Raw genomic sequence first — 19,217 nt, forward strand, 5'->3', positions numbered from 1 at the left:
CCTGTCACTACTGGCTCCTGTACAAAGTCTCTCTCCATTGTTCTTGTAGGCTCCCTTTGGTAACTGGAAGGCTACAATTATGTCACTCCAAAAATTTCTCATTTCCATGCTGAAAAAACCCAGATCACTTAGCCTTTCCTCATAGGGGAGTAATAAGCACAGTTCTATCACAAGATTTTTAGGCAGAAACTTGACAAACACCTTTACACATAGCTTCTTTTAATTCAAGTTTCGGGGATTGTGTGTGTTTTTCTTTTTTAACACTAAGTTCTGAACATACAACTTCCATTTGAAATACATATAAGCTATGAAATGGACTGCAAATACTTTCTCTCCTATCAGCTTGCAGCATGTTTTAAGCATTCCACAAAACCAAATGGAGAATTACAGAACTTTTAAATGCACATGGTTACACAGATTTTAAATTATGGACATTATAAAGCATCATTACCTTTAGAGTCTATGATGCTCTTCAGTATTCCAAATTTTTAAAGTAAGTGACACTTGACTTTCAGACAGTCTTGAGATATAAAAGATTTCCAAACCTTAGTAAAGTGATCTAAATTAGTTAACAACTACTTTTTAACGATCATACACCCAGAGGTGACCACTGAATTATTCAGTCCAATATACAAGTTCCCAAACAAACCCACATTCCTCTTTTTTCTATCCTCAGGCCAAAAGAATTTCTAGCATGTTCAAGAAGTTTTAGTCAAAACACGACAAAAAGACAAACAGTAACAGTGATTTATTTACCTGTAATTACCACAGAAGCTTATAGGACCAGAGCACCAGACAATGTTACAATTTCAGTGTAAGTTTTAGTAGCAATGTTTTTGCCTGCTACCTCTATAAACAGGAAGACTCAGCTATTTCCTTCAACCAACTGCTACTGAGTTACTATCTTAACAAAGCCCACAGGAAAATCTGCATGAAAGTAACAAACCTGCAATGCTGGACATTTTATTCTATTTCTCCATGGCCTGTATTTGCAGCGTGAATATGTGTTGGTTTGTTGGGTTGTTTGTTTTTGAGGGTTTTTCCTACATAAATGAAGGCTTCTACAGGAAAGCATGCACATTACACTGAAGGACATCAGAAAACAAGGAATGGTATTAGATAGCAATGAGAAGTTTGGCTCATATACTGAGAAAATTCCAGTCCCCATTTCTGAATTTTCACTAAATGTTGCATGCTTCTTTGGGCATCATTTAAGGATGCATCTCACTGGCAATGTGACAGATTTGAAGCATGTTCTTCCCCATCAAATACAGTTTTTTACTATTCTGTCAAATTGCTCAATATTCTGCCACCCCATATGAAAATAAAGTGTAAAATTCAACTACAGCAATCAGGAATTAATGAATTGTTGCAAGTCACTTGTGGAGCTTCCCTACACTTACACGCTCAGACATTTACAAATTTACATAAACACATTTGTATTGCAAAACTAACCCTCAAAACCACCTTGCTGAAGGTCTGTCACCCTGCAAGGGTGCTCACAAAGAGGCATCTCCTCCCAGCTCCTTTAAAACAAAGTTAAGAGAGAGCAGTTGAGGACTGCCAATGACTATACTTCATACCTTTCAAGATCTTCTCAACAAAAGATTTATACCTCAGTATTTTCCTTTGCTATGCTCTTGACAGAATTCAAATCACTCATTTTGTCTCACCACAGGAGAATTACTTGATTTAATGAGCAACTCATTTGATGGGTAATCAGGCAACTGATTTTATCTGCTTCATTGCTATCAAGAAGTCAGCACTACCTTCCATTAAGGAAAATTACAGGTTTTCAAGCATACCTGCAATCAGATGAAATCAAGTTTGTTCTTGCAGCATCCTCAAAGCCCATAGAGGATATGTATATTGGAGGAATGTAGGGAGAAGTGGAAAGAGGAGAATTAAATTAAGCAATTTGGAGGAAGTATCTTACTGCTCTCACTGATGAAATCAGATCTATGGCATTAAAAAGAACATGAGATGCTATGGCTTATTCACATTGTCTCCTTCCTTTTCTCATTTATAAACCAATTGTTATTCTAGGCAGAATAGGAAGGAACATTGGAAGGAATGTACTTGCAAATAGTAAACTGAGTTTGCAATCCAATCTTAATCACCTGCCTGAAGAGCCACACAAAGTGGTCTGCAGTCATGCTGCATCTCAGACCACCAAGCAAGGGCATCACATGTCACTATCAATATATGATGAACATCTAGTCTACTTAAAAATATTTTAAAATAGGAATTGTATTAATCTATAGTCACAATAATGCTTAAATGTTAAAGAGCTGCTCATTTCCATGAAGCCCTCCAGCCTACAAGAACACGAATCAATACCTTGGGCTGTCTGTACCCCATGCACACATAGGTGGTGTGGAGCTCCTTGATGCAGGTGGGGACAGCAGAGTGGCTTTCCAGCACAGGTCCACTCTCCTGCAGACAGGATGGAGTCAGGCAGCAGCTGCAGGAATGGAGCCAGCCATTCCTGAAAACAGGCCAGAAAACACTTGCAGATAACTGCTTGCAAGGTACCACTCTCCACTAAAAGGATTAGGAGTGGAAATAGCACGTACTTGGCACAACCCTCTGAGTCAGGAGTTTGGTTTAGATCATTAGCAAACCAGCAGTTTAAACTGGATTCACTGTTGGAAGATTTGATTTGGTAAAAAAGTTTTAGATCCTGCTGCACAATTTAGCAGGGAGGAGCCTGGCTGGTGGCTGTGCTCTGAGAGGAAGGGGGGCACAGGTCTGAACACAGACCACCTTGTAAGAGAGGTGAGGGATGGGCTAAAAACCTGGGACAAGCTCCAGCTGACTGAAAAGGGAACCAGGACTCACCTCCAGACTGATACAATTTAACATAACATGGCAAAATTCAACAACTTATTACAGTAGGTATCCTCAAAAATGCACTCTAATAGCATTTGGACAACTTGGGCTATATTAAATATTAAATGATGCCTTCACTGCATCATATAAGGCATCACGTTCCCAGGAACTATCAGAGCTACTTTTGTAAAAAGAATTGCTATTAATATTGCTACCCCATCAGTCAAAAAAAACCACTGGTTTTTGCAAATGATTCAAGTACTTTGATTTCCCATACTGTTGTGCTAGGCAAAAAAAGGTTTAATAAATTCATGAAGATGACAAAACCAGTAGTATGTTGACTTAATTGAATTACAGACAAAAAATCTGCTTTAGAGCACAGTACTGGATTTGCCTTTGAAATGATCTGTTATTAAAAGAGAAGGGAAGAGGAGGAATTCTGCCTCCTATTGAGAGGTGGTGGTGGGAGTTATTGTACAACTGCAAGAATATATTTCAATATTTGGTGTAGCTGGAGGAGAGTGAAGCCTCCCAGAGGTGAGTGAGGTTGTCTGCTGGGCAAAGCCACTAGGTAGCAGGATCTGTTCACAGAGATGCAGTTTGAACAGGACAGCCAGACAGTGTCAGGTTAAATTAACTGTCTTTGTTTAAACTGTGTTCTGAAGCCAACCTCAGAATCCAGCTTACTGGGGAAAGGGCAATTTTTCTGACCTTGTGTCAGTTAATTCAGGATCACTTCCCCCACACCACATATGTCTGATTTTCATGCTTTTTCCTTTTGCGACCTTGAGGGCTGCTAAATTTCCAGTTTTGCTAAACAAACACACAAATTCTCTTCCTTATACTTCACAGCTTCATCAAGCATGGCCTTAAAGAAAACCAAACTCTTAAAACATTCCTGATGAAATCATATCCATTAGCAGTAGAGCTGATGATGCAACCAAAAAAAACCACCAACACATCTGGAGCTGCACAAAGCCTTCTCTGCCAAGAGGTTCAATCCCTGGATATGCATCTCTGGGTAGTGTTCACTTCACTTTGGCTTACTTGAACATTCATGACAAAAACGAACAAAAGCCTCTTATTTTTATGGGCCATATTGATTGTTCCAATGCATGCTGATCCTATCTTCTACAAACAAAGCCAGGATTTAATTGCACTGGAGCATTAAGCAGAAAGCCTTTAAAACTATTTGTCTGTTTAACCTGTCTGCATTGCAAGTGGCTGTATCGGAAAGGACTGAAGCATGTGCCATTCTGAAAAATAACCTGCAGTGATATATGTGTGCAGGTGCAGTACCAAAGTCACTTCAAAACACACAAGAGATAAAAAAGAATTATGAGTTTGCCTTTCTAACTTCCACAAAGATTAACACAATTTTAGGTTCATAGAAAAATAACCACATACCTTGCTCTAGGCACTGCTGACATTGCTGGATTATTCCCAGTACATTTAGAAGGAGCTGCACGATGACAGCAATTCCACACATCTAAATCATCAATGCAAAATTCCTAAAGTTCCAGTTTAAGCCAGACAAGACTGTGTATTTTTTGCTTCTATTCATTCTTCTAGATGTAAGCTGAAATTTTGTGTCCATTACAGTTTTGAAACTCCTTTGTAGATTATGAAAACAAAGAAGTAAAGCATATCAATGAAAACAAACTCATGAGATTTTTTTTCCCACAGTTAAGAGTCTAATTCCCAATCCACTGGAAAATCCAACATGGTAGCAGTTTATTAACCATGCTGAACAAATCAAAGGTCCAAAACAGGATTCCAGACATGGAAAGTAAAAAACAAAACACAGGCCACATGAACACAGACCACCCTGCACACCCTCCTAGTGATGGGATGGATTTCCTTACTTCAGGCAGTATTTCATTTCCCAAGGCTCACACTGACCAAGGGCCTCCTAAGGAACCCTTGGCTGCAGTGATTTTCCTGCCAGAACAAGACAAGAGCTGCTTCCAGCTCTGTGCCAGACATGAATGACACACACCAGCCCCATGGTGTCTCCAGAGCAAGGACAACCTCCTGGGGCACCATGGAAGGAAAAAGTCACACATTCCTTGCACTAAGGGTCTATTTCCAAATTTCTCCAGGGATTGCCTTTAAATAAGGACATTAAAACTTTTTACCCCTCTTTGACAACATGCACAAAGGAGCTAATTCCACAGGTTTGGGAATAGAGAGGGTGTCATATTGGCATGTTTCACATTAAGGGCCAAGCAGGAAATAAATTTAGGGGATATGCACAAAGAGGGGAAAACAGATGGCCAACAAAATACCTTTATTTCCTTTAAATATTTCCTTTTATCCTGTTTTTGCTTTTCTTGCCTATTTAAAGCATGAATTGTTGATGTTTTAAGGCTCTTACTCCTAGTATTTTCTGCCTAGAAACATATAATCTTAGTCCAAGATTTTTTTATAACATACACAATGCCAGTCCCATCTGCACATCAAAAAGACTGAAAAAAACCAGATTTAAAATTTACACTTCATTTTATTCTCCAAAAGGACCTTGACAAAAATGAAACCTACCCTTGTAACAGCAAAAATTAAAAACATTTATTTCAAATCCTTATTTCTTGTTTTGCTCTCCCTTCCTTAGTCTAAAAGCAGAGTAGAAAGATCTGGCAACTAATCCTTCTTTTGTCAAGTGGCAAATAATAGAACTCAACAAGATTTGCACGTCTCCAAATAAAGGCTCCCTTTCTTGACAAAACAGGACCTAATCACAATATTCCCTAGATCTCAACATGAATTCATCTTAAAAACAACCTGCTTGTGGGGTTAAGCAGATCCCTTAGTGATAGGAGCAAACAAGATCCCACCTGCCCAGAGGACCAAAAAGTGGCCCTGAAGATGGATTTGTCTGTATGAAATATGTCTGTCCATGACCCACAGAGCCAGGCACTGACCTCAGAGCTGCTCACTAAGGGGCATAAAGGACAAAGCAGCACCAAGACAGGAGGTGATTACTGCAAAACTCAGCTGAGTTACAACATGGGCAACACCTGCTCAGTGACCATAAAGAATGCTGTCTCAAGTGAGATGACAAAATGCTATTCATTAACGAGTTAGTTTGGGGTTCAAAACTTTTTAGATCCTTTCTCTGGCGTGGGGAGATTACATTAACATTAAAAACATGCTCATCTGTTAAGGAAGCAGCAGCAACAATAGGCCTGGGGCTACTTGAATACCAAAGTCTACAGACAACATTAGGCAGAATTCTCAACAGTTGACAGTGCTGAACATTTTCACATAGCAAATAATCTGAACAGTCTTACTGCACATGCTGCAAAGATAAATCGTGGAGCATTAAAAGAAGCTGTTAGGCAGGATGTGTCCCACTTCCTCTTCCTTCTCATTGAAAACTAAACAATATAAATCACAATCAGTTATTTCAAATGTAATCAACCCCTGCCAGGCATCACTGCTTGCTAATGCTTTCCTTCTGCCCTTCTCTCCTAACCATTAACTCATCAGAAAAAAATAAAGCAAAACAAAACAAAAACAAACACAAAGAAACAAACAAAAAACAGAAGAAGGAGCAAAAAAATCTCCCACCCTCTGCACACCCTTGCCTACAGACCCATAACCAATAGACTTGATGATGCCTTCCTCTTCTGAAGCCTAAGTAAATCTAAACAAACAAACACAAAAGAACAACAACAAAACCAATCAAACAAACAAAAAAAATTAAAGAGGGGGAAGAGGGAAAAGTAGGGGTAAAAGCAAGAGGAAAGAGGAAAAAGGTGGCAAACACAAAGAACAAAGCCACAAAAGCCCAGCAAGCATGGAAGAGAGTCTGGGCAATTAAATGAAAGGAACAATCCCAATATATGTAGCAGATCCAGGCATACAATTAACCATTCAAAGCTTACACGGTTTCACATCACCATTAATATCTATCAGCCCTCCTTTAGAGGGAGGAACCATCCACAGCTTAGACAGTTTCACATCACCATCAACATCTGCCATCCCTCCTCCACAGGCAGGAGCCATGAACACTTACCTGTACAGCACAAGCACCTTCAAGCAGATGCATTACTGTGCACATGGAATTAGAAAACAACCTGAGTCAATAATTGGTGTCATCAGACGTTTTACATCAGTCTTTCCATTCCTAAACCTTCTCATATCCTAAAATTGCAATTAAAGGTAAAGGGATCACATCTGGAAAAAGAATCATACAACTTCTTGTTTTTAGGCAGCCACATTCCTCGTATGGCAGTTAAAAACCTGCCAGAATTTCCCCTATAAACATGTTTCCAGCAATTTCAGCTCTCCCACGCAGTCTTCAGTCCTAACGTAACAGTCTCCTGCAGAAAAGGTTGTTTTTCATAAACACACACACACAAATAATTTGGCCACACATTTCTCTTGCATGAGGCATTGTTTTCCACATGGACACCAGAGTGTCCTACCACAGCTGACAATTCAGAGACTCAAAAGAAAAAGCATTAACCTTACAAGAAAACAAGTCTTTGCCACATAATGAAACACAAGAGAAATGTAACCTTTGAGAGGTGGCCAATACTTACACACAAAGGCCAAAATTGCCAGGTTGGGTAGTAGATGAGGGAGAAGAAAAAGAAAGGAAGAGAAATACTGAAACATAACAATTATCACTGGGATCCTACAGAGATTGACCACCTGTGCTCCACAGATTCTCTCTCATAAAATATCAAAGAGAAGGGTGAACTCTTGAGAAACTAACATTTTATTTTCTGAAAAACCCAAACAAGCATGAATGATGGCAGTGGCATGGGCATAAGAGCTGAAGGCTTCCTTGGTCAGTGGCCAGGGATGCTGCCCCAGTCAGTTCATGCTGATGGACAGGAGAGATGAGCAGCAGCTCCAGCAATCACAACCCAATCCTCACCATTCCTGATCACTGCCCAGAGACAGTTAAACAGTCTGGCAGAGGGTATTCTATTTTTCCAAGCTAAGGAACAAATCTGTTGAGGAACCCAGACTACCTGGATGAATAAAAACCTGATACTAAATATAAGCAGGAAACCTTTTTATTTTCCCCATAAGTGAAAAAAAGCTTAAGAAAGAACAGCATGTTTTAGAGGTTACAGGGCATCAACAGAAGAGCAAAACCAACTGGGAGCCTGCTGGAGCTGAACCATGCAGCATAAATCCTGGGGCATCTCTGTTACTATGCACTGCAGCTTCAAAGGAGGGGCAGAAAGACAGCTACTACACACTGAGGTGTAAGAGATCATCTAGGAAAAAAAAACCTGGAACAAACACAAAACAAAAACATTTTGCCTTGCATTTCAATAAAGATAACACTGAAAATGAGGAAAGGGTAATGGTTATTGCCACATACAGTATGGAGACAAAATTGGACCTTTATTCTACAAATAAAGAAATAAAGGGATCTGGATAATCTCCATTCCTCAATACTGAAATAACTGGCACTCAAAACAGCAACAGATATGCCAAAAATCACTACAAGAGGGAGGGGGAAAGGAAGTAGTTTGGGAGAGAAGGAAGAGAAACCTTGGTGCTACAAGTGCAAAAGCATGACCTTGATAAGACAAGATCTGAACAAAGAAATCAGAAACGTAATTGAGCAGTGAAATGAAGACAAGGCAAATTTTATTTCAGCTGAGTAATTTATTCCTCAAAAAAGGAACCAAAGAGCTTACACCAGTGAACTCAATCCAGAATTAGCAAGAACTGATGTGATAGACAGTAGTATTTAAGGTATAGACATATAACATTTTAAAGATGAACAATGCACTGGTTTAAAAACAGGCAACAGAGAGATAAGATATCCAAACAAAGAGAAGATGTGTGTTCCTTAGTTTTTGTGACACCAGAGCTATATGTGAGTTACTTGGTAAGCACACAAAAAAAGCAGGTATCAATAAATGACTTCTGGGAGACCAAAGTCTGGAGAATTAGCCGTTCCCAAAGGCATCTCTCAGAAGCTGGACAGTCCTTTGGGCTAGCTGGAGCAACACTAGTGCAATGAAATTTAAACATATGAAGTGAAAGGCAGCTCTGAACAATAACTTCTGCTATGATCCAGCACAGGAGATGAGGGGGAGAAAGGAGCCATCAGAGCAGCAACTGCTGTTGGAGACTGATGCTTTGCACTACTTCTACACACATATACACACAATAAATGGGCATTTTCAACAGAAAACCAGAATAATCCATTATATAAGGTGTTGGCTCACCACTACTTGCAGTTTTATATATGTAGTTGTGGCTACCAAGTCAAAAGCAAAGCAGAATGAAACCACATGCCTTTCCCAAAACCAATTTACCTGAAACATGTGAAGAGAAGACAGAGTACAGGAAAAAAAAAAGTAATCTCTTTCATATGGGAAGCTAAAGCACATGGTATCCTCTAGCTTAGCAATTAAGTGCTGAAAGCAGCAGAGCTGTGTAGGTATGTTTTTGTAAGGCAGCACGGATCTCAGGAAAAGGATGGGGATGAGGGGGAAGCACAAGCTGGTGGAAGGACTCCCACTGCCCCAAAGCTTGAGGTATTACTCCATCTGGACTGGCAAGCTGTCTTAAACAAACTTGAAAGCAAACTTCAGCAGGGTCTGCACAGCACATTTATAAATTCACTATTGTTTGAATGAATTTTTCCTGGGTGGGACTTCTGTAGCTTAGGTATGGTGTGTTTCCTCACTTGGCCAGGCACTTACATTTAGTACATTCTCTGCTATAACAGAGATGTAGAAAAAATGCCTCTGAACTTTTCTGCTGCCTCCCTAGGGCACACTATGCTTTATTCACACTTTGTCATTTTATAAAGGTTTTAAATGTGTTAGAACACATAGGGAATGGAAGCAACAGGCCCATCTAGATTTAAGCTTTTCTTTTTTACACAACTGTTTGGGGAAATTGTCCCCTTCAGCCCTCCATTCCCAAGTCAGCTGTACTTTAATAGTCCATTACAAGAGAAGAAACAAATCTCAATATTTACTTTTTGTTGAACTATCAGATAAACGTTGGGTCTATTTCTGTTCTATTCACATTCTCCCACAATTTCCATTACAAGGTATGCACTAAGCATTTTGACAAGAAGTTCCCCACTGCTAAAAATCTCAGTGCTAAAAGAAAAAACAGAAATGTTTATTTAGATTCTGGTTCAAACTCAAATAAATTTTCAAAATTAAAGTGAAATTCCCTGCAGCTTACCCTACTGCAAAACAGGCTCACACAATCTAAGAGCTCACAGATACATACTCTAATGTTGGAAAATGAACTTCAATCACATTTTACAGACAACATCTTTTGGTTTGTTTAACTGTCCTCAAATACCAACAGAAATGTACACATCTTTTGTATTTCTTTGATTAGAAATGCCTTATGATGCCTGTTGTTCTCTTCCCAAGTCTGCAAGGCATCCAGCAAACAGGACTGCCTGCACTGGGTGTAATACAGAATACAGTAGCATTCAAAATACATTTTTAATCATTAAATTGTTAGGATATGAAGATATGCTCTTACTTGCTTTCTTATTCTGGGTAAAAGCAGGCATTAAAACCTAATAGGATATCTGTATGATACTTCAACAGCAATCCTATGCATGTCCAAAATTACTTGTTTTCAGCAAATTTACATATTAGTTTGCATGTCTCATACCTCAAGTCTCTCCCCCTTACTTGAAAGCATGACACTATTCTGGCAAACCAGCCATCTTTCCCCCACCCCCTTTCTGCAAACTTTCTTGGCTTTTCTTGTTTTTAAACACAAGTTCAGCTTGCCATATCCTGCAATGTTTTGGAGTAATTACCTTTGAAAAAAGTTGCCTTGTCCAACTTGCAAATATGCCCCATTTGAAAAGCAGCAGCCTACTCCCAAATCTATAGCAGCAAGATGAGCTATGAAAGGAGGAAAGGGCTCTGGATATGAACAACTGATTATGATTTCTATCCCTGCTACATGGCAGGTTTACCGTCAATTAAAAACAAACAAACAAACAAAAAACCCAAAAAAACAAAAAAACAAAAACAAAAACAAAAAAAAAAAACAAAAAAACAAAACAAAAAAAAAAAAAAACAAAAAAAAAAAACAAAAAAAAAAACTACCTAAGAGCAAAACTTATATTAAGCATTATTCAGCTTTTGAAAGCATTTTTTATTCTTTCCTGTGCATGAATGATGTGGTCTAAACCTCACTGAAAAGCTCTGGCAAGACTGGTATATAAGAAAAGACAGCATGTGCATGTAAGAACCTGAAACTACAGTCCTAGAGTTAACATCCTCTTATACTTCAGTTTATGTTCAAGTGTTGCTCTTGCAGCAATCTGCCTCTATAGCACATTCCTACTGTTCAAAACCTGATAAAGTAAGCAATCACACACAGAAAAGTAGCTGTGTAGGACACAGAGTTAAAAAAAAATAAAAAAATCAAGACTTTCTGACTGCAGGAATTAGGTTTTTCTTTGCCCTTTAGTAGAAGCACTAGAAATATTTCACAGAACTTTACTTGCAGAGCAGTGGTGTCACTTTGCTGATTTTTAATTAGGAAAAGCGTAAATAAGGATAATATACAACCTAATCAAAACTTTTCACAGAATTTAATATTTTTTTCTAACCAGCTTTCTCAGCCTTATAAGACAGCAGTTAGTCCTGCTAACAAGAACTTTGTCTTTCACTTTCCTTTCTTTCTTCAAAGGAACATGTGGTTACTTTGGAGAGCATGTCAACATGTTCTTGTCTGCTATAAACCAGCTTTGAAATCAAACAATTTTGTTTGATGATGGTATGTAGGCAAAAGCAAATGTGACAATTATACAAACAAAAAAAGACTTGTCCTGAACAAAGTTGTAATTTCACATAGCAGTAAAATGAGGAGAAAAGAAACACTTGATATTCTGAAAGTTCTCACAGAAAACTGACACATAAATTGTTTTGTTTGAAAGTAAGGGGCTAAACATGGGTTTTATTACCACCACTGTTTAAGTATCAGTGACCTCTAAAACTCACTCTATGCCACTCTATTCCCATCCTTTCTTCCACCAACATAATGAAGTGTCCTTCAACTGATGGGTTTGGTAGACTAGTTAAGGAAATTGAGGTTCAAAAAGCACCATCCCAAGTCCAGAAACCTCAGTGAGGACCCTCTGTCTCCCAGCCTGAAGGCTGGGGCATGCACAGTCCTTGGCTCTTGGCAAACACAGCCAGCCCAGACAAAAAGAAAGCTCAGCCAGAACTCTGATGTGCCACCTAGGAAAGCCAAGTAACACCAGGAAGCCCCCACTCAGTGGACTTGGGAGATGGAATAGACAAGAGCCAACATCCTACTAGTGAAGCTGCTGAGCATCTCCCTCTCAGCCTGATTAGTGTCATTGTTTTAACTAAATTATTCTGTCCAAGGTTTCCTGGAGCCAGGCCCATAAACCAATGACCCAGAAGCCCATTAGGATTATTTCCTTCTCACAAATTATGAATGCAAGAGATTCAATCAGTCAGGACTGGAAAAAAAAAATAATTTTTTTTTTCCTTCCTTTTATTCACCTTTCCCCTTCTTAAATACATAAGCCCTCAATAACTGAGAGTAGTTTTCTTGCTTTTCTGTATTTGGCACATAGTGGTCTTTGACTATGTTAAACAGAATGCTTCCTCATGCACAAAGCATCAATTCTCTCCTCCTCAAGCTTGTGCAAGCACTATCCAAACAACCCAAAGAGACAGGATGTTTAATTTCAAAAATCACTCCCTGGGAGGCACAGAAAAAGGAGCTTTTTCAAGAGCATCATCTGTGTCTGAAAAGCAACTCAAAGCATTGTGCTAGCATTATGACCCTGTGCAGCATTTCAGTTTAATACTCATTCTAAGCAACATTCATTTAGGGCTGTGGTGATAACACAGCAATCCCTCAGAAAAATTCTTCTAGAAAATACTTCTGACAGCAACAAAATATTAAGACATAATTATTCTAGGAGTTCTCCCCCTCTTCTCCCTATAAATCAAGAGTAAAACTCCAAAAGGAGCAGGACCTCTCATTTTTTAGCCTCAACTCAAACACTATTATCAAAATTGAAGTAGATTTGACCACTGGCACTACAACAACCTGGAGAAGCAAATGGCACCTTGTGTTTGATGGTGGTGATTCCTTCTTCCCTGTGCAGTGCTCAGACCCAGTCCCTCTGCTCCCTACCATGGCTTCCTCAAAGCTAGAGGCAGCCCTAATGCTTCTTCTCTTCAAATTTTACAAAAATGGTTTACCACCAACAAAAAGCATTCTTAATTGTTACTGAAGTAAGCTGGCAAAAAAGTCATGTATACAAATATTTATCTTTTAAAACAAATATATACACTTATATATATATAAATATAATAGATACACATTTTATGTGTGTATAATATATACATTTTATAAGTATTATAAAGAATGAAGTAAGGTCTTGCTTTAAAATATCTCTTCCTATTCCTGCCTCACCTTGTGGGTTTTGCAAGTTGAAGATTTTTAAGTGAAAGGTTACTTCATGGGATGCAACAGTCAAGAGCATAAAAGCATTTGTGAAAGGGAAGCATATTATTCTTATAAGCACAGAACCTATAGCTAAGTAATAAATTATCTCTTCCCAAATCTTTAAAAATTTATTATGCAAGTAAAGGAGAAATGACATTTTTCAGAAGCCCTGCAGTAAAGAGATAGTAATCTACTACATGAATTCATAAAAACTGGGCATCAGTGTCCTTGAGCCCTCAAAAGTCTAAGACAACAGATATATGAAATAAAAACTGTAAGAAGTGAAGACAAAATGGTACTTGCTGTGCCTTGACTCATGACCTACACAGGTCAGCCTAGCATGGCCAAGGCTTTCCTCCCTCTCTCCCATTCACACCTTCCAGCTAAAAAAATATTATAAAATTATGCTGTTCCTCCAAATACTCAATTCAACCCACAGTCAGTTTTGTTTTAATTTTACTAAAGAACATTGTGCATCTTGACACATGGAATGCCAGCAGCCAAAGATCCCTGAATAGTTATATTGATCCAAACAGATCTTCCTATTGAGCACTCCCAGATGTGACAAAGTACAGCCACTGCAGAATATCCACTAAGTCTTTAATAAAAGCCCAGTTTTGTACTGACATGGCCACAAACTATGAAATCCCCAAAGCATTTTTCAAGTCTTATAAACACAGATTTACATGCCATTAACAAAAATGTCAAGAATTCCCAACATGGAGCATGTATGAAGCATTTCTTTAGCGTTGCCTTTTGTGTGCCTGAGCACCAAGCCCCAGTGCATCACAAGGAGCAGAACAATGTGTCACAGTCTCAGTGCCACAGAGTACATTCTTCTCCTTGTACACATGTTGTACAACAACCCACCTCTTGTGGCTACAATGAAAAGGTGACTGCTTCAATTATCAGATGCCTAGCATTGCCCTATCAGCCCAAATACACACCAGCATCATTTTAATCCAGACACTTGTAACAATATTAATTTATGGAAATGTTCACCTTGTAGAAGCAGCAGACATATGTTCACACAGATTCTCCAAATGTATACATGCACACATATGCTCTCAAGCAACCTGCCCTCCCCACCAGAGGAGCTGACAAGATGCTCCTAGAAATGTTGTCTCTCTGTCATTTTACACATTGAAATGTACGTGCTGAAGTAAACGCTTCTTTCCCTGGAAAAACAGAATAGTTGTTCTAATTAACTCAGTACCTTAGAAATCTGCTCCTAACAGCAAAACAGAATAAAATTAGCTCTTCACCCACGATCAGGCAGTGAAAAAAAGCTTTATTTAAAAGCCAGGTATATTGTTCCAGCCTAGTGCAAGCCAATGACTTCAAGTGACATTTACTTTGGCAACATCGCACAAATCAAGATCACCCATTTTGCCTTCAAAAAGGGATTTTGGATCAACCACATTAATGGGACATTGTGCATTCCAAGTATGCCAGTTCACACAAATCTGGTTTTCAATAGAAAAAGTCACAGACTAAAACTATTTCAACTCTCCTTGGAAGAAAATAAGCTTTTTGTGAAAGTTGGCAGTGTCCCTTGCCTTTTCTTCAGTTAAGAGAACAAAGTCGATGTAGGAGAGGTGGAACTCACCATGCAAGAAATACCATGAAAGCACAGAACAAACTGTGTTTTGCAGGGATCTGTAATTGCAACCTTTTTTAACTAAAGCACAATGAAGTGGGCAAATTGCAAACAAAAGGCCGTTCTGAGAAGATGTAATAAAACAGGACTAAGAAGCTCTCAATTGCCTCAGCCCAGAACTAAAACAGGGGAAGGCTGTATCTAGAGTGTACAGAAAACTCTGCTAAAGAGGAAAAACAACAAATAGCACAATTGCCAGGAGAGCAGAGCAACTGGGGTGAGCGAGGCAGCATCCTGCCTTTTCATCACCCCCCTGGAACCAGAGCCCCACCAGCTCCAACTCCACCAAACTGGCTCTCTCAAACCCTCCTGCCTCCCAAGCCCAAAATGCTTTGGGCTGCACTTCTCCATTTCTCCATTCCACAACTCATAACAACTCTGAATCTCAGGATTAGAAACATTTCAAAGGCAGTTCAATCTTCCTATCCTCTCCTATGTAAAAATCAGCGCTAATCATTACTTACACACAGTAAGCTTTGGTAATCTTCATGCAAATGTATTTGGGTGTTAATTCATGAGGCAGGTAATAGAGATAGATGTTCTTTCCATAACTAGAGAATTTTCCTTGAGCTAATTGAAAACAGGCATATTTTGAGAAATGCATTCTTACTGCCAATAGTCTAGCAGGGAGGCAATGGAAGAATGATTTATGAGCTGTGAATATCACGTAAATCTGTCTTCAAGTAAAAGGTTCATCTCTGCATAGAATAACTTTAAGTACTTAATTATCAACACTCCTAATTTTACATATTTCGTAACAAAGCACAAAAATCCCACTGCACATCCCAGCCCTTTCTCAGAGGTTATCACATGGGTATCACTTAAATCTAAAAGCAGCCAAAACACCAAGCCTCAATTAAAACATTCTTAAATTTGATTATTTCATGTTTTTTCCAAGTCTTTTACCATCCCATTTTCACATTACTTTAGCATTCACCACTTACTTTGTGGCCTAAGGGGAAGGCAACAGTTAGTCAATCCTGGAAGCTGAAAGACCTTTTTCATCTATAACAGCTGTTGTATACCTCTTGCCTTTTCCAGCAAGCCTTATAAAATTAATTTCAATTTGAACCCTGCATATTACTGAGACAAGGAAAAAAATTAATTCTAGGAAACTTTCAATAAATGTCAAACACTTGAACAACTATCCCAATTCTTGATGGAATTCCATTCCCAACTTCTTCTGAGGCACACACTGTTTTCTTTTGTTTATCATTAAGGAGAAACTGCTCTTGAGCATCTGGATCACTCAGGTACCTTGTGTCTATCACAACTCTAATTCAAGTAAAGCTGAAGCTATTCTCTCTGCAGATACTCAGTCTCCTAGTCAGACCACATGGAACACAGATGATGTTTATTTGTATTACAGCAAGCAAAGTCTGCATATATCAATGGCTGAAAATGCATTCAATGAGGAAATGCATTTTTTCCCTAATGAAAAACCACACTAAATACTTTAGTAGCCATATTAGAATCTTTAATTTAAAAAATAAAATAAAGAAAAAGGTGCTTTGGTATTTGGTGACCACGGCATTGGTTGGAAAGTGCTGCCCATGAAAAAAAACTGGGCTTCCAAGTTCATTCTCCTAGTCTTTCCTGAGTGGAAAGTACAGTTTAGTCTCTCAAGGTACAGAATTTGCCTGAATCCTTCACCAGCACCTCTAAGAGGCTCAGGAAAGGAGTGGTGCTGATTAGCTGTGGAAGTCTTGTCAGACAGCAGGCACAGAAGAGCAAGAAGTATCAGTGAGCTAGAAAGGAGGAAAAAAAAAGGTCTGTTTTTGTAAATGGTGAGTTTTGTGTGCCCATTTTAACTCATAAACTGTGATGATGAATGTGGTATTGTACTCATCATGGTAGGAGATCACAGACTGCTTTCAGTGAGGGTCTTTGGGAGTTGTCCCATAGTTTGGCAGTAAATCAGGCAGGACGAAGACGAGGCAGGGCTGAACGCAGCAACAAACGGACTAGAGAGGCTCCACACGCCACTACTATCATTTCTTCACAAGTCATTTGTAAAATGACTGCTTCATTTACTTCTGGTCTAAACAAAGATTTGACCCCTGGCATCGCATCTGACTGCAGAGCAGTATTAACAAAGCTCTGAATGCTCTCCAAGACCATGACGCTTGATTTCAGCCCTCCACACTCAGAAAACATTCAAACACGATGCTTAAAGCACTTTGGAGCTTGACAAAAATTAGAATTTGCATCCAAGGGTCAAATTTCAGAAATCTCAGTAGGAAACCTCGGTATTTGATAATTAAAAGCCACGTGTGTATGTACGCGCATAAATATGGATTGCTCCAGGCAGAAACAGACAGATCTGCTTTTGAAATGCTGATCCTTCAAGATTTAATTTCAAAACTCTGTTGGGTTTTTTTTTCCCCAAAGCAGTTAAAACAGCTAATTTGTAATTAAATGCTTGCTTGCAGTTTGATAATGGTGAGAAGTTGCACTCGCCAGAGACTCGGTCCTGAGTAGAGGTCAGAATACACAGCTGGTACAGCACAGAGACCAAGCAGCACATGAACAGCAATATACACTTCTAAACTGTAATTGCTGTCCAAAACCCATTAATTTTGCAGGGATTCTTACAAATCCATAATTACAGAAAGGCAAATCCTCATCATAAAGCAGTGAAAACTATATTCACACAGTCCTAGAGGGAGCACTTTCAGCAGCTTGGCTCATTAGAAATGTATTCTTGCATTAAACACCAATATCAAAGACAAATGCTCATGCAATACCTCAGAGCCACACTGAAAACTGCATTACAGCAGTGAAGAAGTACCTATTTAATTGGATCCACTATCCCTTCACAACTCAGTGATGGCATTCTGCATTGCTTTTCAGGTATCAGGCATAGCTAGCTCATTATAAAATCCCATTCCCCAAAACCCACAGCATCTATACCATCCAACGCTTGAGGATACAGTGTGCCAACCTTACCACAATGATCAGGAAGAGAATCCATTTATTCTGCTACCATCCAGTTGCCTTAGCACAGAAGGGCTGGAAACCTCAACAGTACTTGCTGCTGCTTTTCCTTCTAACTTGGCATTTCTTTAGCACAGCTCCAGTGCGAAAGGAAGAAAGCAAACCACCCCAGATGTTTTGCTGGAAAAGGAATATGGCTATGAACAAAGGTTAAAACTGAAAACTTGAAACTGCTTAGCAGAGGTGTGGCTGCTGAAACCTGACATAGCTGCGTCACCAAGATTTTACTTTGGCAAACACGGCTTCCTGAATTCAAACAAACCATGGACAGAACTATCTTTTGTTCCAGCAATAAGCAGTTATTGCACAGACATGCTTTCAAGGTCACTAGCGGGAAGAACAAACTACACCAGGATGTGTCAGTCATAAGTAATGCTTTAAAAAAGTTAGCACTGAGCAATATGTATTTAAAGCCTTCCACACTTAGCAGGAGACAAAGTGCTTACTTCCTTCCAACTGACCACAAATAAATATGAACAAAAATACCCTTTAAAAAAATCAATTAATATTTCATAGGTTCATATTCTTCTCTATTACACCTAATTTTTAACATTCATTACAACCAAAATTAGTTTTCATTACTTTGGCAAAATAAAACAAAACAAGACATTTAGTTTTAACGACTTCGCTAGAAGAAAATAATGCCTTCAAAACCACATGAAAAAAATATTAAACAGAGACTTAGTTTTCTTCAGAACTCTATTGCAAAAGAAGCATTTTTGTATTTGTTAACATAAGGCTATATATGCTATACCAATAGTCTTAAAAACACAACACCACTTTAATTACAAGTATTGTTGTATTTATATTAACAAAAACATTTACTTTTAAAAAATGTAGTGTCAAAGGTTTCAACCATTCCTAGAAATGTCATTTATTCTTTTCAGGAAAGCAATAAATGAATTTAGATTACCACTGACAAAAATAGTCATGAAGGTAAAAAGAAAATGCAAAGAAAAGCCAGTTTAAAAAAAAATAGACGTGGCACGCAAAGAGCATGAAGAAAATAAACACAAGGTTTAGAAGAAATGCGAAGCACCCTTCCTTAGGATGATAAAACAACTTCATTGAGAAAGAGGAGGAAGACCATCCCCCATTTTTCTGGCAGAGAGGTTTTACACCCTTTTTGAAATAGGCTACTGATGGCTAAAGTTAGATAAAAGACACTGGACTAGACGGACAACAGCATGTTCTCATACTGAAGGTCACCAGGTGTGTGGAAACTATTACTATGGGCTTTACCACAGAATGGTTAAAAACAACACCT

The 19,217-nt window shown here is 38.7% G+C and overlaps 1 protein-coding gene across 2 annotated transcripts in view; it reads right to left on the reverse strand.

Annotated features, from left to right (window-relative positions):
• The window catches only part of EML4 (EMAP like 4), a 146,553-nt gene that overhangs the window by 94,495 nt on the left and 32,841 nt on the right, over nt 1-19,217 (reverse strand). Inside the window, exon 1 of one of the 2 annotated variants that reach the window (XM_056487624.1) lies at nt 17,903-18,079. The exons of the other annotated variant lie outside the window; for it this stretch is intronic. Within the exon in view, the coding sequence (XP_056343599.1) occupies nt 17,903-17,927 (25 nt within the window). The 5' untranslated portion in view covers nt 17,928-18,079. Of the gene's footprint in view, nt 1-17,902; nt 18,080-19,217 lie in introns of those variants that run through there. 2 annotated transcript variants of the gene reach the window in all.

The sequence above is a fragment of the Oenanthe melanoleuca genome, chromosome 3, assembly GCF_029582105.1.
Source record: "Oenanthe melanoleuca isolate GR-GAL-2019-014 chromosome 3, OMel1.0, whole genome shotgun sequence".
In the NCBI taxonomy this organism is placed as follows: domain Eukaryota; kingdom Metazoa; phylum Chordata; class Aves; order Passeriformes; family Muscicapidae; genus Oenanthe; species Oenanthe melanoleuca.